The sequence below is a fragment of the Nerophis ophidion genome, linkage group LG09 (assembly GCF_033978795.1).
Source record: "Nerophis ophidion isolate RoL-2023_Sa linkage group LG09, RoL_Noph_v1.0, whole genome shotgun sequence".
In the NCBI taxonomy this organism is placed as follows: Eukaryota; Metazoa; Chordata; class Actinopteri; order Syngnathiformes; family Syngnathidae; genus Nerophis; species Nerophis ophidion.
This window is the reverse complement of record NC_084619.1, coordinates 13,484,023-13,502,173: the sequence shown is the minus strand read 5'-3', so window position 1 is coordinate 13,502,173 and position 18,151 is coordinate 13,484,023. Positions and strand designations below refer to the sequence as shown.

Below are 18,151 nucleotides of genomic sequence, written 5' to 3'. Positions count from 1 at the left end.
CAAATCAATGTATTCTGTTTTTATTTACGATTTACACAACGTGACAACTTTACTGGTATTGTATTTCAAATTGCTGCTGTCGTTTCTAAATTGCACATTAACTTTAGCTCAAATCGCATGGGTAGTGGTGCTCCAATAAGTCATTTTTGTACAGGAATTTCTAGCAGAAATAAATAATAAATGGTAAATGGGTTGTACTTGTATAGCGCTTTTCTACCTTCAAGGTACTCAAAGCGCTTTGACACTACTTCCACATTTACCCATTCACACACACATTCACACACTGATGGAGGGAGCTGCCATGCAAGGCGCCAACCAGCACCCATCAGGAGCAAGGGTGAAGTGTCTTGCTCAGGACACAACGGACATGACGAGGTGGGGATTGAACCAGGGACCCTCGGGTTGCGCACGGCTACTCTCCCACTGCGCCACGCCGTCCCTTGAGAAAAGATCACAATCCACCTTAACCACACAACACCGTACAAGATCTACAGTACATGGGACTGTTATACAATAAATGTGATATTTTATAAGAAATCCAGTGGAAATTCACTTTTTGGTGCAAAGGCATTTTTTTTCCACCTTAATTTGCCCGGTATTAGATGCAAAATGTCAGCATTTTGCAAAACTGGCCGACCCACACCTCGAAGTAACAGTGCCAATGAAGAAGGTCATGGCTAATCATTGCAAATCCTTTCTGAGAAGATCAAACGGCATCTTTTTTTTTCTACAAGCAAAGTCATGTGCGACCCAAAAATAACAGCAATGTTTCGCTGACAGCAGCAGCAAGCCACAAATCCTCCACGTTAAGCACCATGCTTGGCTATTAAACCAACAGAAGCTACAGTTTGTGCAGACTGGTCTGGCGGTAAAAACGTAAACAGTGAGGACTTCTGGTCCTGGCACATCAGAGATGGTTGAATTATCCCCAAAATTAATCATTTCACGACAGAAAGCTTCACTCAACAATTCAAGGCAACAAAGGGGAGTTGTATTCATACAACTAGGGGCTGAGTCTAATTGGATCTCAAGTAATAATGGTGTTTAAAAAAAAAAATGCAACCGGTCCAGAAAAGCGTCCAAATAGTGTATGTGTCCTGAAAGAGCAAGATTAGGCTGCTCTGCCAAGGCGGCACACATGGACAAAGCTCTACTCCAGCAGGACTAAAGGTTCTTGGCTCTTAGACAGCCACCATTTTTCACAAATTATTAAGCGAGGAAAGAAAAGGGGGGGAAAAAAAAGTTAGCGAGCAGCACCACGTATGCTAGGAAGATATTGTGCACACCGAAGCAATATTCCAGGGGCAGGCAGCATAATACACGTGGGGGGAATTGTTTATTTCAATGCAACCTCCTGCCACCATTCATCAACGCTCTTGCCAGCGGATACAATGACATCGTTACTGAGGCAGCTGGGAAATTGGAGAGATCACCAGTAAACTTTTACCAAAGCACCATGAAGTCAACTTCACACTGACGGATGGCTACTTTAAAAAATGTGACGTTTTATTTCTAAACAAAAGAAGCAAAATAGTTACTCAAGCATCATGAAAGTACGAGTCCAGATCTTCCGTCATCTCCACGGAATCCTGCGACGCGTTTGTGTTCGCCGCCGCCGCCGTCTTTTCCTTGATAGCGGCAGAGTTTCTGGCCGCGGAGTTGTTGTTGCCCTGTGACCTCTGCGAGGTGTCCATCTCTCGCTTGATGTCTTTGCCTCCCCGCAAAATCTTCTGGCTCTCCACAAAGTACTGGTTGGGGTGACTGAGGGAGAAGTAGACGTCCTCCACCTTCAAATGACAAAGTAGAGGCAGGTCAAGCGACTGTGCTCCACACTGGCTTGTAAGGCTGGGCGCTATTTTGAATTACACCGGTATATTTTAGAAATATTTGAGACAATACCGCAATATCGATTTATGTAATCCTTAAAGGGGAACATTATCACAATTTCAAAAGGGTTAAAAACAATAAAAATCAGTTCCCAGTGGCTTGTTGTATTTTTTGAATATTTTTTTTTTAAATTTTACCGGTCCCGGAATATCCCTAAAAAAAGCCTTAAAGTGCCTTTTTTTTGCTCTCTGCCAAGACACTGTTCATTTTCCTGTGACGTCACACAGTGCTGCCAATGTAAACAAACAATGGCGAATACCACAGCAAGATATAGCGACATTAGCTCGGATTCAAACTCGGATTTCAGCGGCTTAAGCGATTCAACAGATTACGCATGTATTGAAACAGATGGTTGGAGTATAAAAGTATTGAAGAAGAAACTTAAACTATTGAGCGAATAGCTATTGACGCTATTCATAGCCATAGCATGGCCGAATAGCTGCGTTAGCATCGCCGGTAAAATGTGCGGACCAAACGATCAGGACTTTGGCATCTTGTGACACTGGAACAACTTAAATCCGTCGATTGGTAAGTGTTTTTTTTCCCATTAAATGTGGGTGGAAGTAAACGTAATACAGTTGCAAATGCATCTACAGGTTATCCATACATCTCTGTGCCATGTCTGCTTTAGCACCGCCGGTAAATAGTATGTTAGCATCGATTAGCGTAGCATGTTAGCATCGATTAGCTGGCAGTCAACATCAACAAAACTCACCTTTGTGATTTTGTTGACTATTGTTGCAAATGTATTTGCAGGTTATCATACATCTCTGTGCCATGTCTGCTTTAGCACCGCCGGTAAATAGCATGTTAGCATCGATTAGCATAGCATGTTAGCATTGATTAGCTGGCAGTCAACATCAACAAAACTCACCTTTGTGATTTTGTTGACTATTGTTGCAAATGTATTTGCAGGTTATCATACATCTCTGTGCCATGTCAGCTTTAGCACCGCCGGTAAATAGCATGTTAGCGTCGATTAGCGTAGCATGGTAGCATCGATTAGCTGGCAGTCACGCCGCGACCAAATATGTCTGATAAGCACATAAGTCAACATCAACAAAACTCACCTTTGTGATTTCGTTGACTTTACCGTTGCAAATGCATCTGCAGGTTATCCATACATCTCTGTGCCATGTCTAACTTAGCACCGCCGGTAAAATGTGGAGAAACTTTGGTACATTCAATGGGGGTCTGGCGGCAGACACTTTCGCATCTTCGGGCCAGTGGTGCAACTTGAATCCCCCCGTTAGTGTTGTTACACCCTCCGACAACACACCGACGAGGCATGATGTCTCCAAGGTTCCAAAAAATAGCCGAAAATAACAGAGCTGAGACCCGGTGTTTGCAATGTGTTGAAAATGAAAATGGCGGCTGTATTACCTCGGTGACGTTACGTTTTGACGTCATCGCAAAAAGACCGATAAACAGAAAGGCGTTTAATTCGCCAAAATTCACCCATTTAGAGTTCGGAAATCGGTTAAAAAAATATATGGTCTTTTTTCTGCACCATCAAGGTATATATTGACGCTTACATAGGTCTGGTGATAATGTTCCCCTTTAATGTCTTGACGCTATGGGGTGTAACGGTAAGGGTATTTTATCGAACCGTTTCGGTACGGGGTTTCCGGTTCGGTGCGGCGGTGTACCAAACGGGTTTCCACATGGACATATTAAGTAGCGTACTACACGTTGTGTAAACAATAATTAAAATGCCGAACATTTGAGGCATTTAAGAAACTCCGCCCTGACAGCTGTGCAAAAGAGGACATGTCCGGTGAAAAGAGGACATATGGTCAGTCTTTGACCTGGCGATATATACGATATATACGATATATCGCGGGTTTGTCTCTGTGCGATATAGAAAATGATTATATCGTAATATTGGAGTATATGCTCTCACACAGTTGCTTTTAACGGCGGGCATTACACTGCATGCTCTTCTTACTCTTTCCTGTCTTTCCTTCTTACAGACAAGCAGGCGCACATTCTAACATACGTCACACACTGTCCCGCCACACGTCACAGTGTGCGCCCTCGCAGAGCAGACACGTAGCAGACTGGGCTAAGTTAGCTGCTAACGTAGCCGTACGAGTGGGAATAAGAGAGAAAGAAGGTGCGGATCTGGTAACAAATGAAGGAAGAATTCATTCCCATTAATAACAGCAAACTAAAACTGAACTGGCTACAAAGTTAACAAAAAGAGAATGCTGGACGACAGCAAAGACTCACTGTGGAGCAAAGACGGCCTCCACAATGTACATCCAAACATGACATGACAATCAACAATGTCCCCACAAAGACGGCTACAAAGTGAAGTGAATTATATTTATATAGCGCTTTTCTCTAGTGACTCAAAGCGCTTTACATAGTGAAACCCAATATCTAAGTTACATTTAAAGCAGTGTGGGTGGCACTGGGAGCAGGTGGGTAAAGTGTCTTGCCCAAGGACACAAAGGCAGTGACTAGGATGGCGGAAGCGGGAATCGAACCTGCAACCCTCAAGTTGCTGGCACGGCCGCTCTACCGACCGAGCTATGCCGCCCCAAACAAACAACTGAAATATTCTTGATTGCTAAAACAAAGTAGATGCGGGAAATATAAGACATGAAACTGCTACAGGAAAATACCAAAAAAGAGAAAAAGCCACCAAAATAGGAGCGCAAGACAAGAACTAAAACACTACACACAGGGAAACTGTAAAAAAACTCAAAATAAGTCATCGCGTGATATGACAGGTGGCGACAGTACACCTCCTTTGAGACAAGAGCTATATTGATGCATGGTTGGTTATGGTTTAAAGTCATATCCAACGATTGCAACAACAACTTTTAAATGTCAACTGAAGTTTGTTTTTTACTGATTTCTGCTGGTCGTGTGCCTCCGGATTTTTTCAACGCTAAAAATATGCCTTGACTTAAAAACGGTTCAAAAACATTGCAGTAGGCCACTGAGCAGGTGGGAAGCTAGTCAAATTCTGATTGGATAAAAGCTCTGACAAAAAAAAACATTGGAGACTAATATGCCATGAACAGAATATGATGAATACTTTAATATAGGGCCGGGCGATATATCGATATAAACGATACATCGTGGGTTTATCTCTGTGCGATATAGAAAATGACTATATCGTAATATTCGAGTATACATTCTCACGCAGTTGATTTTAGCTGCGAGTATTACACTACAGGCGTTTCTCACTCCTTCTCGTCTCTCCTTCTCACATACATCTCATACTGTCGCGCATGTAGCGTCATACGCTCTCACCGAGCAGAGAGGTAGCAGCATGGCTAACGTTAGCTGAGACAGGTGGCGCAAGCAGAGCAGAGCGAGTTGAGTGACAAGAGAGAGAAGGTGCGAAAGTGATCACAAATGGAGGAAGAACAATTAATGCCCCAAAAAACAGCAGGGGGTCCATCATCTGGCGGTGGTTTGGCTTCAAGCGGGAAGATATTCAGCAGACAACAGCAATATGCAAAGTATGCAGCAGAAGTGTTGCTACAAAAAGTAGCAGCACTACTAATTTGTTCTTTTATGAAAAAATTGACCCGCGAGAGAATGAAAGGTATTTAATAAATACAATTTTGGTCAATTGACTTAGTTGTGATTTCCCTCTGTGCATGAAAGTTTAAAAGTAGAATGTGTCTGTATTAAAAGAAGAATCTTTTAATACAGACACATAGAATCATCATACTGGTGTGATTATATGTATCAAGTGTTTATTCAAGGCTAAAGAAAAATATTGAGATATATATCGTGATATGGCATAAAAATATTGCGATATTAATAAAAGCCAATATCGCCCAGCCCTACTTTAATATATTTAGGAAAGCAAATTAAAACTAAAATTAACTAATTTATGATCATGATTTATGTTAGGGGCTTCACGGTGGCAGAGGGGTTAGTGCGTCTGCCTCACAATACGAAGTTCCTGCAGTCCTGGGTTCAAATCCAGGCTCGGGATCTTTCTGTGTGGAGTTTGCATGTTCTCCCCGTGAATGCGTGGGTTCCCTCCGGGTACTCCGGCTTCCTCCCACTTCCAAAGACATGCACCTGGGGATAGGTTGATTGGCAACACTAAATTGGCCCTAGTGTGTGAATGTTGTCTGTCTATCTGTGTTGGCGACTGTGATGAGGTGGCGACTTGTCCAGGGTGTACCCCGCCTTCCGCCCGATTGTAGCTGAGATAGGCGCAAGCGCCCCCCGCGACCCCGAAAGGGAATAAGCGGTAGAAAATGGATGGATGGGATGGATTTATGTTAAGCCACTAGAGAAGGCCTTGCTGGCCCTGATGGCACACCACTGTGTTACAGGAAGTTAACAATACCATGTCAATATACAGTAAACTAGGGGCGCTCACACTTTTTCTGCAGGCGAGTTACTTTTCAATTGACCAAGTTGAGGAGATCTACCTCATTCCTATTTATAATTTATACTTATTTATTTATGAAAGAGACATTTTTGTTAACAAGTTAATGGTGTTTAATGATAATACAAGCATGTTTAACACACATAGATTCCTTTCTTTCATGAAGACAAGAATATAAGTTGGTGTATTTGATTCTGATGACTTGCATTGATTGGAATTAGACAGTGGTGCTGATAACGTCCGCATTTTCAAATGGAGGGAAAAAAAAGTCCTCCTTTCTGTCCAATACCACATGAAAGTGGTTGGATTTGGCATCTCATTTGTCCAACTTGCATACTCGTTTTTAAACACTTTGTTATGAGAGTAGCATATGTGTGTGGCCCTTTAATGTCTGGCAGCAGGTGAGTGACGTCAGCGAGTGTGCGGGTGGGCAGGCAAGTGAGAAAGCGGTTGCTGAGGGCGGGGGACAAAAAATACATTTGCATCAAACTCCGTAGCTTGCGCACGCTAGCTTTCTGAGACTCTTATTTTGTTAGCACAGGCAGGATGAAACAGGTCTTTTATGGTGAAGACAGGAACTGTGCAGTCGGTCTTTAGCGTTTTGACAGTAGGTACGGAGTCTCTAGAAATAAAATGTGTTTCTCTGCGTCCGCCCTGTTAGTGATATTTTTCTTAAATATGAGCACGCAGCAGCCAGCGTCATCCCACAAGATCCTCGGGTGCCGAGAATGTCAAACAACTGACGAAAGTGAAGTCTTGGTATGATTGATGATTGCTCATTTTTATGTCTATTTTTTAATGCCTGGCTTGAGATCGACTGACACACCCTCCGAGATCGACCAGTCGATCGCGATCGGCGTAATGCCCACCCCTGCAGTAAACATATCGACATTTCATAAAAATGACCCATTACCATTAGTGTCTCGACTATTTGTCGACAAAAGCGAGGCCGACTTACAGCTTCCACTGTATTTCTCGTAGTTGAGACAATGCATTTATGGGTCATAACTGAATGATACGATACATTAAAAAGTAATCTATCAAGTACTGTCATTCGCGACTAAACTTAGTCAATAGTTTGCTGTTCTGTATGGTCGACTACATACTGAGAGCCATGTCCAATATTTTGCAGCTCAATATAGAGCAATGCTGAGTCCAGCATCAAAACATATTGGAATAAATAATTCAATGGTGCAATAAAAAGCAGTGAAATGTAAAATAGACGGTATGCAGGTAATTTGAGGATAAGGACCAATCCTCCCGCTCATTTTACCGTAGTAACATCCAATTGAAAACAAACATTGACTTACATTGTGTGTCAGCTCAAAGTACTTCTGGCAGGCCAGCTGGTAGTGCATCCCTTTGACCAACTCCAAAATCTGCAGGGAAAGGGAAGGAAAAAGTCAGGATGTGAACAAAAACAAACATGTTCACCCTGCAGATATAATTAACCAGTTGACAAGTATATTGAGGATTATTCTTAGATTAATGAGTTGACCTTTTGTTGAATTAACTTTGGAGGCAATTACGGATTCTGTTTTTGGTGAATGGAACATTAAACACTGGGGCGGCTTGCCATTAAAATGAACACAGATTCGTGGAGTAACGGGCGTCTCTTTGGCATAGCTGTAGAATCAATTACTACAGCAGTCAGGGATCTGGAGAGACAATGTTGGCCTGAGGACATCCAAATACCTGATTGATCCCACTGGGCGACACCTTGTAGGACTGAAGCTTCTGCTTCAGCAGCTCGTGGTCACTGTGTCGGAATGGACATCCTGGAACACACAAAATGAACATGAAGACTTGGACAGGTCTCGAGGAATACAAGACAATGAACATGTACGCTACATTCTCAAATGTTGTGGGACACCTGGCTGCTACAGGACGTGCAAATAGAAATTAATTGGAAAGTTGGTCACCACATTGCAGATATAGCAGCTTCTGGTCAGACTTATTTTTTTAAACAGTTGGAGTGTTTTTCATCTAGAAGACATCAGAGGTCATGAATGTTGGGTGTCTGATGGGCTTTAAGACAAGGTTGGCAGTTTGCACATCAAACACATCAAACAACGCCTTCATGAACGTTGCTTTGTTCCCTTTGCATAAAACTGATCAAGATTTTTAATTAATCCATCCATCCATTTCTACCGCTTGTCCAAGGGTCACAGGGGGCGCTGCAGCCTATCTTACCTCATCACAGGGGCAATCATTTTGGAATTGTCACCTATGTTCCTTAAATCATCCTAAAATGTAAAAGCTACAAAAACAATGTATTCAAACAATTAAAATATCCAACTGACTACTTTTCGGCCCCACAACATAAACTGATGCAATTGTTTATGTTAGGATCTAAATTGGGATAACTGTTTTTTATTTGGTGCTATAGTGTCCCATTCCAAAGAACGCTCTAAATATTTTCAATGGTATTGAACGTATGTGTTGCTATTGATAGAGGACAATACTAATGTTGTGTATGTTAGTGTGTTATCTTGATGGTATTATTTATAACAATATATTTAAAGCAGTTTTTGGAGGACTTGACATTTTATTATTACTTTTTTTTTATAATGACACTGTTGAATAAAAATGCAATGAAATTAAATATTCTGCTCACTGACCTATCTCAGGGCCTAATAATGATCAGTAATAAGTAAATAGTCATTGAAATTAGATAGCAGGTCAGATTAGATTAGATAAAGCTTTATTGAGCCTCCTTATAACCTCAAGGAAATAAGGTTTCACTAGCAGCAACACACTATATACACGATGCATGCCAGTAGCAATAGCAGCACAACACACATAGTATCAAGTAATAAATAAAATAGTAGAATAAAGTATGATAAAAAATGTATGTATCATACAAACCAAGGCAGAAGGCATCGTCCGTTTGCCCTCCTCCATCTTAAAAGGGGAATTGCAGTTTTTTGGGGAATTTTGCCTATCGTTCACAATCATTATGAACGACATGATGATGGATGGATTTTTTAAATGCAATCTAAATATTAAATAAATGTAAACAAATGTCCGCTTACAATGGAGTCAATGGGAGTTCCACGATTTTGCCCATAAAATCCAATAAATAACCATTCAGAAATCGCCAACAATATTCCATTTTAGGGTTGTCCCGATCCGATATTTGGATCGGATCGGCCGCCGATATTTAACAAAAAATGCGTATCAGCAAGGCATGGGAAAATGCTGATCCAGGTCCAGTTTAAAAAAAAAAAACCCAGTCCGTGTTTTCCAACACACCGACTTAAATAATACATTCCACTCTTCTGCTGCTCCCCTAAACTCCGTTCCGCATTTTCCAGAACACCTTCAAAACATCCACAGGTCTGCGTTCTAACCGTTCAAATGGCCGTGTGGATTAAAAGTTACTGTAAAAATGTCAGCTGTGTGGGGTTATTTTATCGTACAAAACGAAAAAGATGAAGAGGTGGAGTGCAAAACATGCCACAATAAAGTCAAGCGTGGTGGTAAAGTTGTAAGACATTTTAATGACTCTTGCGAGTGAGAGGCTTTTTAGGACTCATCATAGATTAACACAGGAGCAGGCTGACACCTGAGCATCTCGAAGTGCTCCCCATTATGCTTGGACTTCAATTGTTTGCCCCCCCTGACTGGGGCAAACAATTGAAGGGATTGTGTAGATATATATATATATATTTTTTTTTTTTTTTAAGTTTACACTTGTTCAAGAGCAACTATTGATGCTGAGTTATAGACATTTTACCCCACTCTGGTTGTGTGTGTGTTTTGCTTTTTTAATATTGTTTACAGCATTATTTGCACTTTATACTGTTCACTTTTTTACTGCTTAATGATGCCATTTCTGTTTGTCATGTATAATTTTTGATATTTTGTGTTTATCCTTGAATACCAACTATTTTTTATTATTCAAACTCACCTAATTCAGCTGGCTAGTTGTTATCAAGAGTACTAAACCCCTTTTCAGCATGAATCTGACAACTAAGTAGGCTAAATAACTTTAAACTTTAATACATGCTCGGATAGGCCAGTATCGGCCAGTATCAGTATCGGATCGGAAGTGCAAAAACAATATCGGTATCGGATCGGAAGTGCAAAAACCTGGATCGTGACATCCTATTCTATTTACATTTCGTGACTTAATTATTGACCAAGTAATAGTGTTATTATAAGAGCGAGGATTATGGTCATTCTTCACCTAAATGGGAATAGCAGTCGGCATTCTAATGACAGCAGACCTTGCACAGTAAGTGACAAATTGTTGTTTCTTGGCTCTCATAAAGTCTGCAGTAAGTAATAATCACTGATGAAAAAAAAATAAGCACACATGATGCATTTTTTTTAATTAATGTGCCGCGTATGCTTAAAATTTTAAAAATAAACAAATATTAGATGTTAGTACAAATGTTGCCGTTACTTCATTACATACATACTTACATCATGTATATAAAACCTCAATGGAGGCATTTTGAGGTTTTTCCAAGGGCTTTATAGGCGGAATTGCGCAGCTCCTATAGATTTCATTGTAAGCAGACAGATCGCATTTATTTAATTTTAGAATGAAAAAAAAAAAACATCCATCTTCATGTATTTCATAATGATTGTAAATTCCCTTTTAAGCTCCCCCACCAGTGAAGAGTTATACAGTTTGATGGCATTGGGAACAATGATGTTTAAAATTCTAAAAAATATATACTGAATTAAACATTGTAGCAGTGAAGTACCTTTTTGGAAAAAAATGGCTTGTTTGCTGGCATTTATTGACACGTTAATACAAAAGAATGAGCATGCATAAAGGACCTAAGCTTCAAGTGGCTCTGAGGCAGGGATATTCAACTGAATTGTATTGGGGGCCAAATTTCCAGAAAGCTAAGGACCGTGGGGCTGCTGTTTTTAAGGACCTCCTGCTAAAAAGTTAGTCAAAGAGATGCAAAAATGAGAGTACCTCACAAGTTTTTTAAATTAAACTCGCAGCCCTGCAGTTGAATAGTACAAATGACTAAAAAGAGCGGACCTAAACCTTAAAGGCCTACTGAAACCCACTACTACCGACCACGCAGTCTGATAGTTTATATATCAATGATGATATATTAACATTGCAACACATGCCAATACAGCCATTTTAGTTTACTAAATTGCAATTTTAAATTTCCCGCGAGTTTCTTGTTGGAAACGTCGCGGAATGATGACGCGTACGCGTGACATCACGGACTGTAAGGAAATATTAGCGCTGCACCACACACAGCTAAAAGTTGTCTGCTTTAATCGCATAATTACACAGTATTTTGGACATCTGTGTTGCTGATTCTTTTGCAATTTGTTCATTTAATAATGGAGACTATAAAGAAGAATGCTGTTGGTGGAAAGCAGTGGATTGCAGCTGTCTTTAGCACCGAGACACAGCCGGTGTTTCTTTGTTTGTTGTGAAGCTTTAACACAGAGCGGTCAAGCGAACATGTTTTCTCTAAGTCAACCAGCATGTTTTTGGATGGGGAAATTGTGATATATATCTTACCGGAGACATCAATAGATTATTCGTCATCCTGCAGCAGCTGTCATGTCAAAAAAGGCAGCTGTGAGTTTGGCTCCTCGGCTTCTCTCTGAGACACTGCGTGTTCACCGCAGCCATCCAACCTCGAGGTATGTCTTTACAATCTTTAAAATCTCACTAAAACACTATTAAAACAATAAGCAGATAAAGGATCTTCCAGAATTATCCTAGTAAATGTGTCTAATTACATCTGAAACGCTCACACTTCCGCCGCCCGTCTTTTTTTTTTCTAGTCCTTCACTATCAATACCCTAATTCACAAATCTTTCATTCTCGCTCAAATTAATGGGGAAATTGTCGCTTTCTCTGTCCGAAATGCTCTTACTGCTGGTGGCTCCCATTATAAACAATGTGAATATGTGTGGAGCCCTGCTACTTGTGACGTCACACGCACATACTTCCGGTAAAGGCAGGGCTTTTCTATTGGCGACCAAAAGTTGCGAACTTTATCGTCGATGTTCTCTACTAAATCCTTTCAGCAAAAATATGGCAATATCGCGAAATGATCAAGTATGACACATAGAGTGGACCTGCTATTCCCGTTTAAATAAGAAAATCTCATTTCATAGGCCTTTAAGGAACACTACTAGTACAACTACAGAAGCTGAACAAATGACTACTGACTACATCTGAAGTAAACAAGCTACAGCAACCTTAGTTACATAAATCAGATTACGAAAAAAAACGTTTAACTGCCAAAATGGAGAAGAAATAAAGGGGTGCCTTGAAGAATGCCTGTGTTTGCGAGAAAGGTTAAAATATCAATGCAATGATCTGCCAATGTGTTTACAATGGTCCAAGTTCTTCTATACAACAGGAGCACTCAGGTGTTTTTAGGAATTTGCTGCAAAAATGTTTGTCTCCCAAGTTGTCAAGTGAACTCGGGGACCCGTATGTTGTCAGTCCCAACCACCAGTTGAATAGTCCTTGTCTAGGAGGTTTACCCCAAATAGTGATAATAAAAAAAAAAATCTATTTTCCATTTCCTGTGTCTGATTCGCTGTTCCATCTCGCAGCTGTCAACTCACCGTGATGGTCGCCTTGACTGGGTGGGTTCGACAAAATCACCTTCATGCAGCTGTAAGGAGTGTAGTCTGTCCTCTTGCCTTCTTTGCCAAACATGTGGCGGATGCTGTAAGCGTACGCTTTGTCAAACTGCAGAGAGAGACCAGGGAGGAAAGGGTGAGGGGGGACAAGGTTGGGGTGAAAAGAGACATTGTTATACATCATGTCAGTGTTGACACTGTTGTTGACCCCCAATGAAATATAGAGCTATTAGAGAAAACCTGTGGCGTAGGTGAATTTGGTGGAGTTATGGCGAACACAGCCATTTTATTCTGCCTGTGCTTTTGTCTTGACACAGAAATGTTCATGCGAGCTTCACAAGAATGTGAGGGAGCGCCTTTTGTGCAGCCATTAAAAGTGAATTAAGGTGTCTTGCCTGTAAAACTCAAATAGTATATTGCTCCTACTTTCTCACATAAACACATGTAATAACCCATTCATGGCGCAATAAAGCCCTTGAACTTGCTAATGTAACAATCTAAGCATGCAATTTAAAACACATCAAGTCTTCTCCAAGTACGATAAATCTCTTATATTAATTATTGAGAGCCTCTCAGGATACATTAGAGGCAGTCTGGAGTGCAACACCCCCCAACCTCTTTTATTAAGATGAACTTTGACACCACGTGGCTACTCAAGTGTGCTTAAAGTGTGTAGACACCAACATCATTTCATGTATGACAAAAACAATGATTCTTGACAACAAATTCCACCTGCTATATATATAATGGTGTCCCTCTATGCCAGTGGTCCCCACCTTTTTTCAGTGAACATTTTTTTAATTCAAGTAACCCCTAATCAGAGCAAAGCATTTTTGGTTAAAAAAAAGACAAAGAAATAACAGTTGTAAAGGGGCTTGGGCATTTAATAAGGACGCCTAGGTGCCACCATTTTGAGACTATAATGAATTGTGAAAGGAATGCAGCTGTTGTATTGAAGTGGGAATGGCAAACTTCCTGTTGATTTTAGCTGGGGCGGTCAGTGGATGAAATATAGGTCTAACTGAGACCTACATTGTGGTTTTTGTTTCATGTTTCTATGACATTCCTACTGGAAGTTAGAGACCGTTTTGTCTGTGTTTTCTTCCTAGGGGCGGGAGAGCGCAATTTTGTGTTTTGGGGTTTTGGTTTTTTTGATTTGATCGCAATTTTCGCCAGTCCTGATGTGTGTGTCAAATTTGGCGAGTTTTGAAGCATGTTAAGGGGGTCAAAATACAGCTCATAGAGGCGGCGGTATAATAATAATAATAAAGAATAATGATAAAACCTTAGAAATTCAATAGGGTCCTCTGTCCCAAAGGGACATCGGTCCCTAATAAAGATTTCTACACATAGAAGTAATCATCAACTTAAAGTGCCCTCTTTGGGGATTGTAATAGAGATCCATCTGGATTCATCAACTTAATTTCTAAACATTTCTTCAGAAAAAAAGAAAACTTTAACATCAATATTTATGGAACATGTCCACAACAAATTTAGCTGTCAACACTGAATATTGCATTGTGTCACTTTTTTCACAGTTTATGATCTTACATTCATATTTTGTGAAGTGAAGTGGAAGTGAATTATATTTATATAGTGCTTTTTCTCTAGTGACTCAAAGCGCTTTACATAGTGAAACCCAATATCTAAGTTATATTCAAACCAGTGTGGGTGGCACCGGGAGCAGGTGGGTAAAGTGTCTTGCCCAAGGACACAACGAAAGTGACTAGGATGGCGGAAGCGGGAATCGAACCTGCAACCCTCAAGTTGCTGGCACGGCCACTCTACCAACCAAGCTAAATCGCCCCACTTTGTTGAAGTATTATTCAATAAATATATTTATAAAGGATTTTTGAATTGTTGCTATTTTTTAGAATATTTAAAAAAAAGCTCACTTACCCTTTGGCATACCTTCAAGTACCCCCAGGGGTACGCGTACCCTCATTTGAGAACCACTGCTCTATGCATCTTGATTTGACATCTTTTTTGCAGATATTTAAAAAAGTGTGTCATAAAAAAGTGCTATCTGCCATAGGTGTAAACATAAAATGACCACAACATTGTAAAACTTATAAACTATACTTATAATATTTTACCACAAAAAAATAAAACCAATTAAATAATGTGTTCCGGAGTCAAGCTATCACCTTTATAAATGTGTACAGAAAAGATTTTAAGTAACTTTACTATTTGACTGTATTAAAGAGGAACTGCACTTTTGGGGGGGGGAATTTTGCTCATCATTCACAATCATGAGACAAGAACACACGTCTTTTTCTTTTTACGATTCTAAAGATGAAAAAGAAAATGCTGGCAAGGTGCGGCTAACATTGCAGCTAATAGGAGTCACTTACGTTTCCCTAAAAGCCCGCTAAAACAACTTAAATCCCTCCATCAACGTTTTACACACATGCTGTAATGTGTAACGTAGTAACAGACACGTTCATAACAATATGTACAATATTTACCACATTGTATTATTTTAGGCTTTAGCGAAACTTCTATCATTGGCGCATTGACTTCATTGCTCATAGCTACGTGCTTACTACCGTCAACAAATGTGTGTTCCTCCTGTCAAAAAACACATATGTTATACAGCTTATATAACTACTGGTTATAGAAGCTGAGCGAACACAACAAAAGGCTGAACCTTTATAACTGGTGAGAGAAGGGGAGGGAGGCAAGAGAGTCATGACTTGGTGTTGTTATGCAGACAAAAATGGAGTGCTTCTGCTGCACTCAGCACACAACGGCACATAATGTTATTATCGATTGGAAGGCCTCTTGTATCTGACCAGGAGGACATTGATCAAGAAACTAACAAACCCTGCAGTTGTAGAAATATTTTCTACTTACTTTACCCAAACAGACAACTGTCCGTCAAGTAAGTCACTATAAAACCAATCATGATACATGCAGCACATCATGCTTGTTAGTACAACTACATACACTGTCCAGCCAGCTGTGTACAAACAAAACATGAAATGTGGGCTTATGCTTTACATATACTGTAAAGTGATTGTTCATGCTTTCCAGTCGGTACAGATTGGTGTCATATCGCATTGTGTTCTGCATTGCAAACTCAAAAGTGATACAGCTGTTGACACAAAAGTTAGTTTAGCAGTGTGAGACAGAGTGTCTCACGGAGCAAGGCGATGTGCTACTATGCTAGAAAAACAGTACCTAAGTGTTTACTCATACAATAACAATGCCGCTACAGCTTGAAATTCTGCAAGTTGCAGAACGTAAATGAAGTATTGTTTTCAGATGCATTCTTTCAGTGATATAAAGCAGAATGGCTCACTCCCATTAGTTGCATTGGTGGCCATCTAAAACCAGCCGATCATTACAAATTAGGATGCAAAAAAAACAATTAATAAATTACATACATGTTATTAAATAGGCTAAAATCCAATCCGCATAAAAATGGATGGATGGATATATAACAAATTGGGGCTTCACGGTGGGAGAGGGGTTAGTGCGTCTGCCTCACAATACGAAGGTCCTGCAGTCCTGGGTTCAATCCCAGGCTCGGGATCTTTCTGTGTGGAGTTTGCATGTTCTCCCCGTGAATGCGTGGGTTGCCTCCGGGTACTCCGGCTTCCTCCCACTTCCAAAGACATGCACCTGGGGATAGGTTGATTGGCAACACTAAATTGGCCCTAGTGTGTGAATGTGAGTGTGAATGTTGTCTGTCTATCTGTGTTGGCCCTGGGATGAGTTGGCGACTTGTCCAGGGTGTACCCCGACTTCCGCCTGATTGTAGCTGAGATAGGCGCCAGCGCCCCCCGCGACCCCAATAGGGAATAAGCGGTAAAAAATGGATGGATGGATAGCTGATGGGAGAGCTGGCATTTGCAGCTGGTGGGTCCATGACAATTACTTCTATTTTGTTTGATCAGCTATTTTACTGCCGAGTGACAGGCTCTGTTTAAACAGAAATATTTGTGTGGGAAAAATCACAAGACTACTTCATCTCTACAGAACTGTTTCATGAGGGGTTCCCTCAATCATCAGGAGATTTTAATGGAAGCATTCACATACAATGGTTTGTATAGGGCACCATTGTATGTGAATGCTTCCATTAAAATCTCCTGATGATTGAGGGAACCCCTCATGAAAGAGTTCTGTAGAGATGAAGTAGTCTTGTGATGTTTCCCACACCTACATATTGCGCTCTACCCCGGTATCGAGCACTATTCTCTGGATAATCCAATCAAGACATACATACATACATATATATATATATATATATATATTTATTTTTTTTTCTATTAAAATTTAGTGTGTGCGGCTTCTACACAGGTGGGCTCTATAGTCTGGACCAGTGGTTCTCAAATGGGGGTACATGAAGGTATGCCAAGGGGTACGTGAGATTTTTTAAAATTTTCTAAAAATAGCAACAATTCAAAAACCTGTTATGAATATATCTATTGAATAATACTTCAACAAAATATGAATGTAAGTTCATAAACTGTGAAAAGAAATGCAACAATGCAATATTCAGTATTGACAGCTAGAACTTTTGTGGACATGTTCCATAAATATTGATGTTAAATATTTCTTTGTTGTGAAGAAATGTTTAGAATGTAGTTGATGAATCCAGATGGATCTCTATTACAATCCCCAAAGAGGGCATTTTACGTTGATGATTACTTCTATGTGTAGAAATCTTTACTTATAATTGAATCCCTTGTTTATTTTTAAATGTTTTAAGTTTTTAGTTATTTTTAGATCTTTTTTTCCAAATAGTCCAAGAAAAAACACTACAAATTAGCAATATTTTGCACTGTTGTACAATTTAATAAATCAGAAACTGATGACATAGTGCTGTATTTTACTTCTTTATCTCTTTTTTTCAACCAAAATTTATTTTCTCTGATTAGGAGGTACTTGAATTTAAAAAAATGTTCACAGGGGGTACATCACTGAAAAAAGGTTGAGAACCACTGGTCTGGACAATACGGTATTATCTTTTGATGCTGCCTTTGTTACGGCGCTGTTTGCTCTTCTCTGCGCCGCGACATAATGTCTGACCACCAAGTATGTTTAATAGCATCATAAAAGAAGCTCCATAGACTATGGAGCTTTGCAATGTACGTAAGTTTTAATACAGATGTAGCCGATTGAAATATCGGTATATCGCTTTTGTTCCAGATCACCCAGCCCTAGACAAGTGAGATTACTTTTTTCTACCTGGAAGGTGAGTCTCTTTAGAATACCACTACATAGTTGACCATTGCGATGTATAATGCCATCTACTATTACAATTGTAATGTTAGTCATACGGCAACCACTGGTTCT

General features: G+C 40.1%; 1 protein-coding gene across 1 annotated transcript in view; it reads right to left on the bottom strand.

The window, feature by feature from the left end:
* Positions 1-1,317: 1,317 nt before the first annotated feature.
* prim2 (DNA primase subunit 2) overlaps positions 1,318-18,151 on the bottom strand; it is a 54,771-nt gene continuing 37,937 nt past the window's right edge. Inside the window, exons 11-14 of the mRNA XM_061910373.1 lie at positions 12,830-12,956; positions 7,952-8,034; positions 7,567-7,635; positions 1,318-1,787 (exon numbers count right to left, since the gene is read on the bottom strand). Of these exons, the coding sequence (XP_061766357.1) occupies positions 1,539-1,787; positions 7,567-7,635; positions 7,952-8,034; positions 12,830-12,956 (528 nt within the window). The 3' untranslated portion in view covers positions 1,318-1,538. The remainder of the gene's footprint in view (positions 1,788-7,566; positions 7,636-7,951; positions 8,035-12,829; positions 12,957-18,151) is intronic.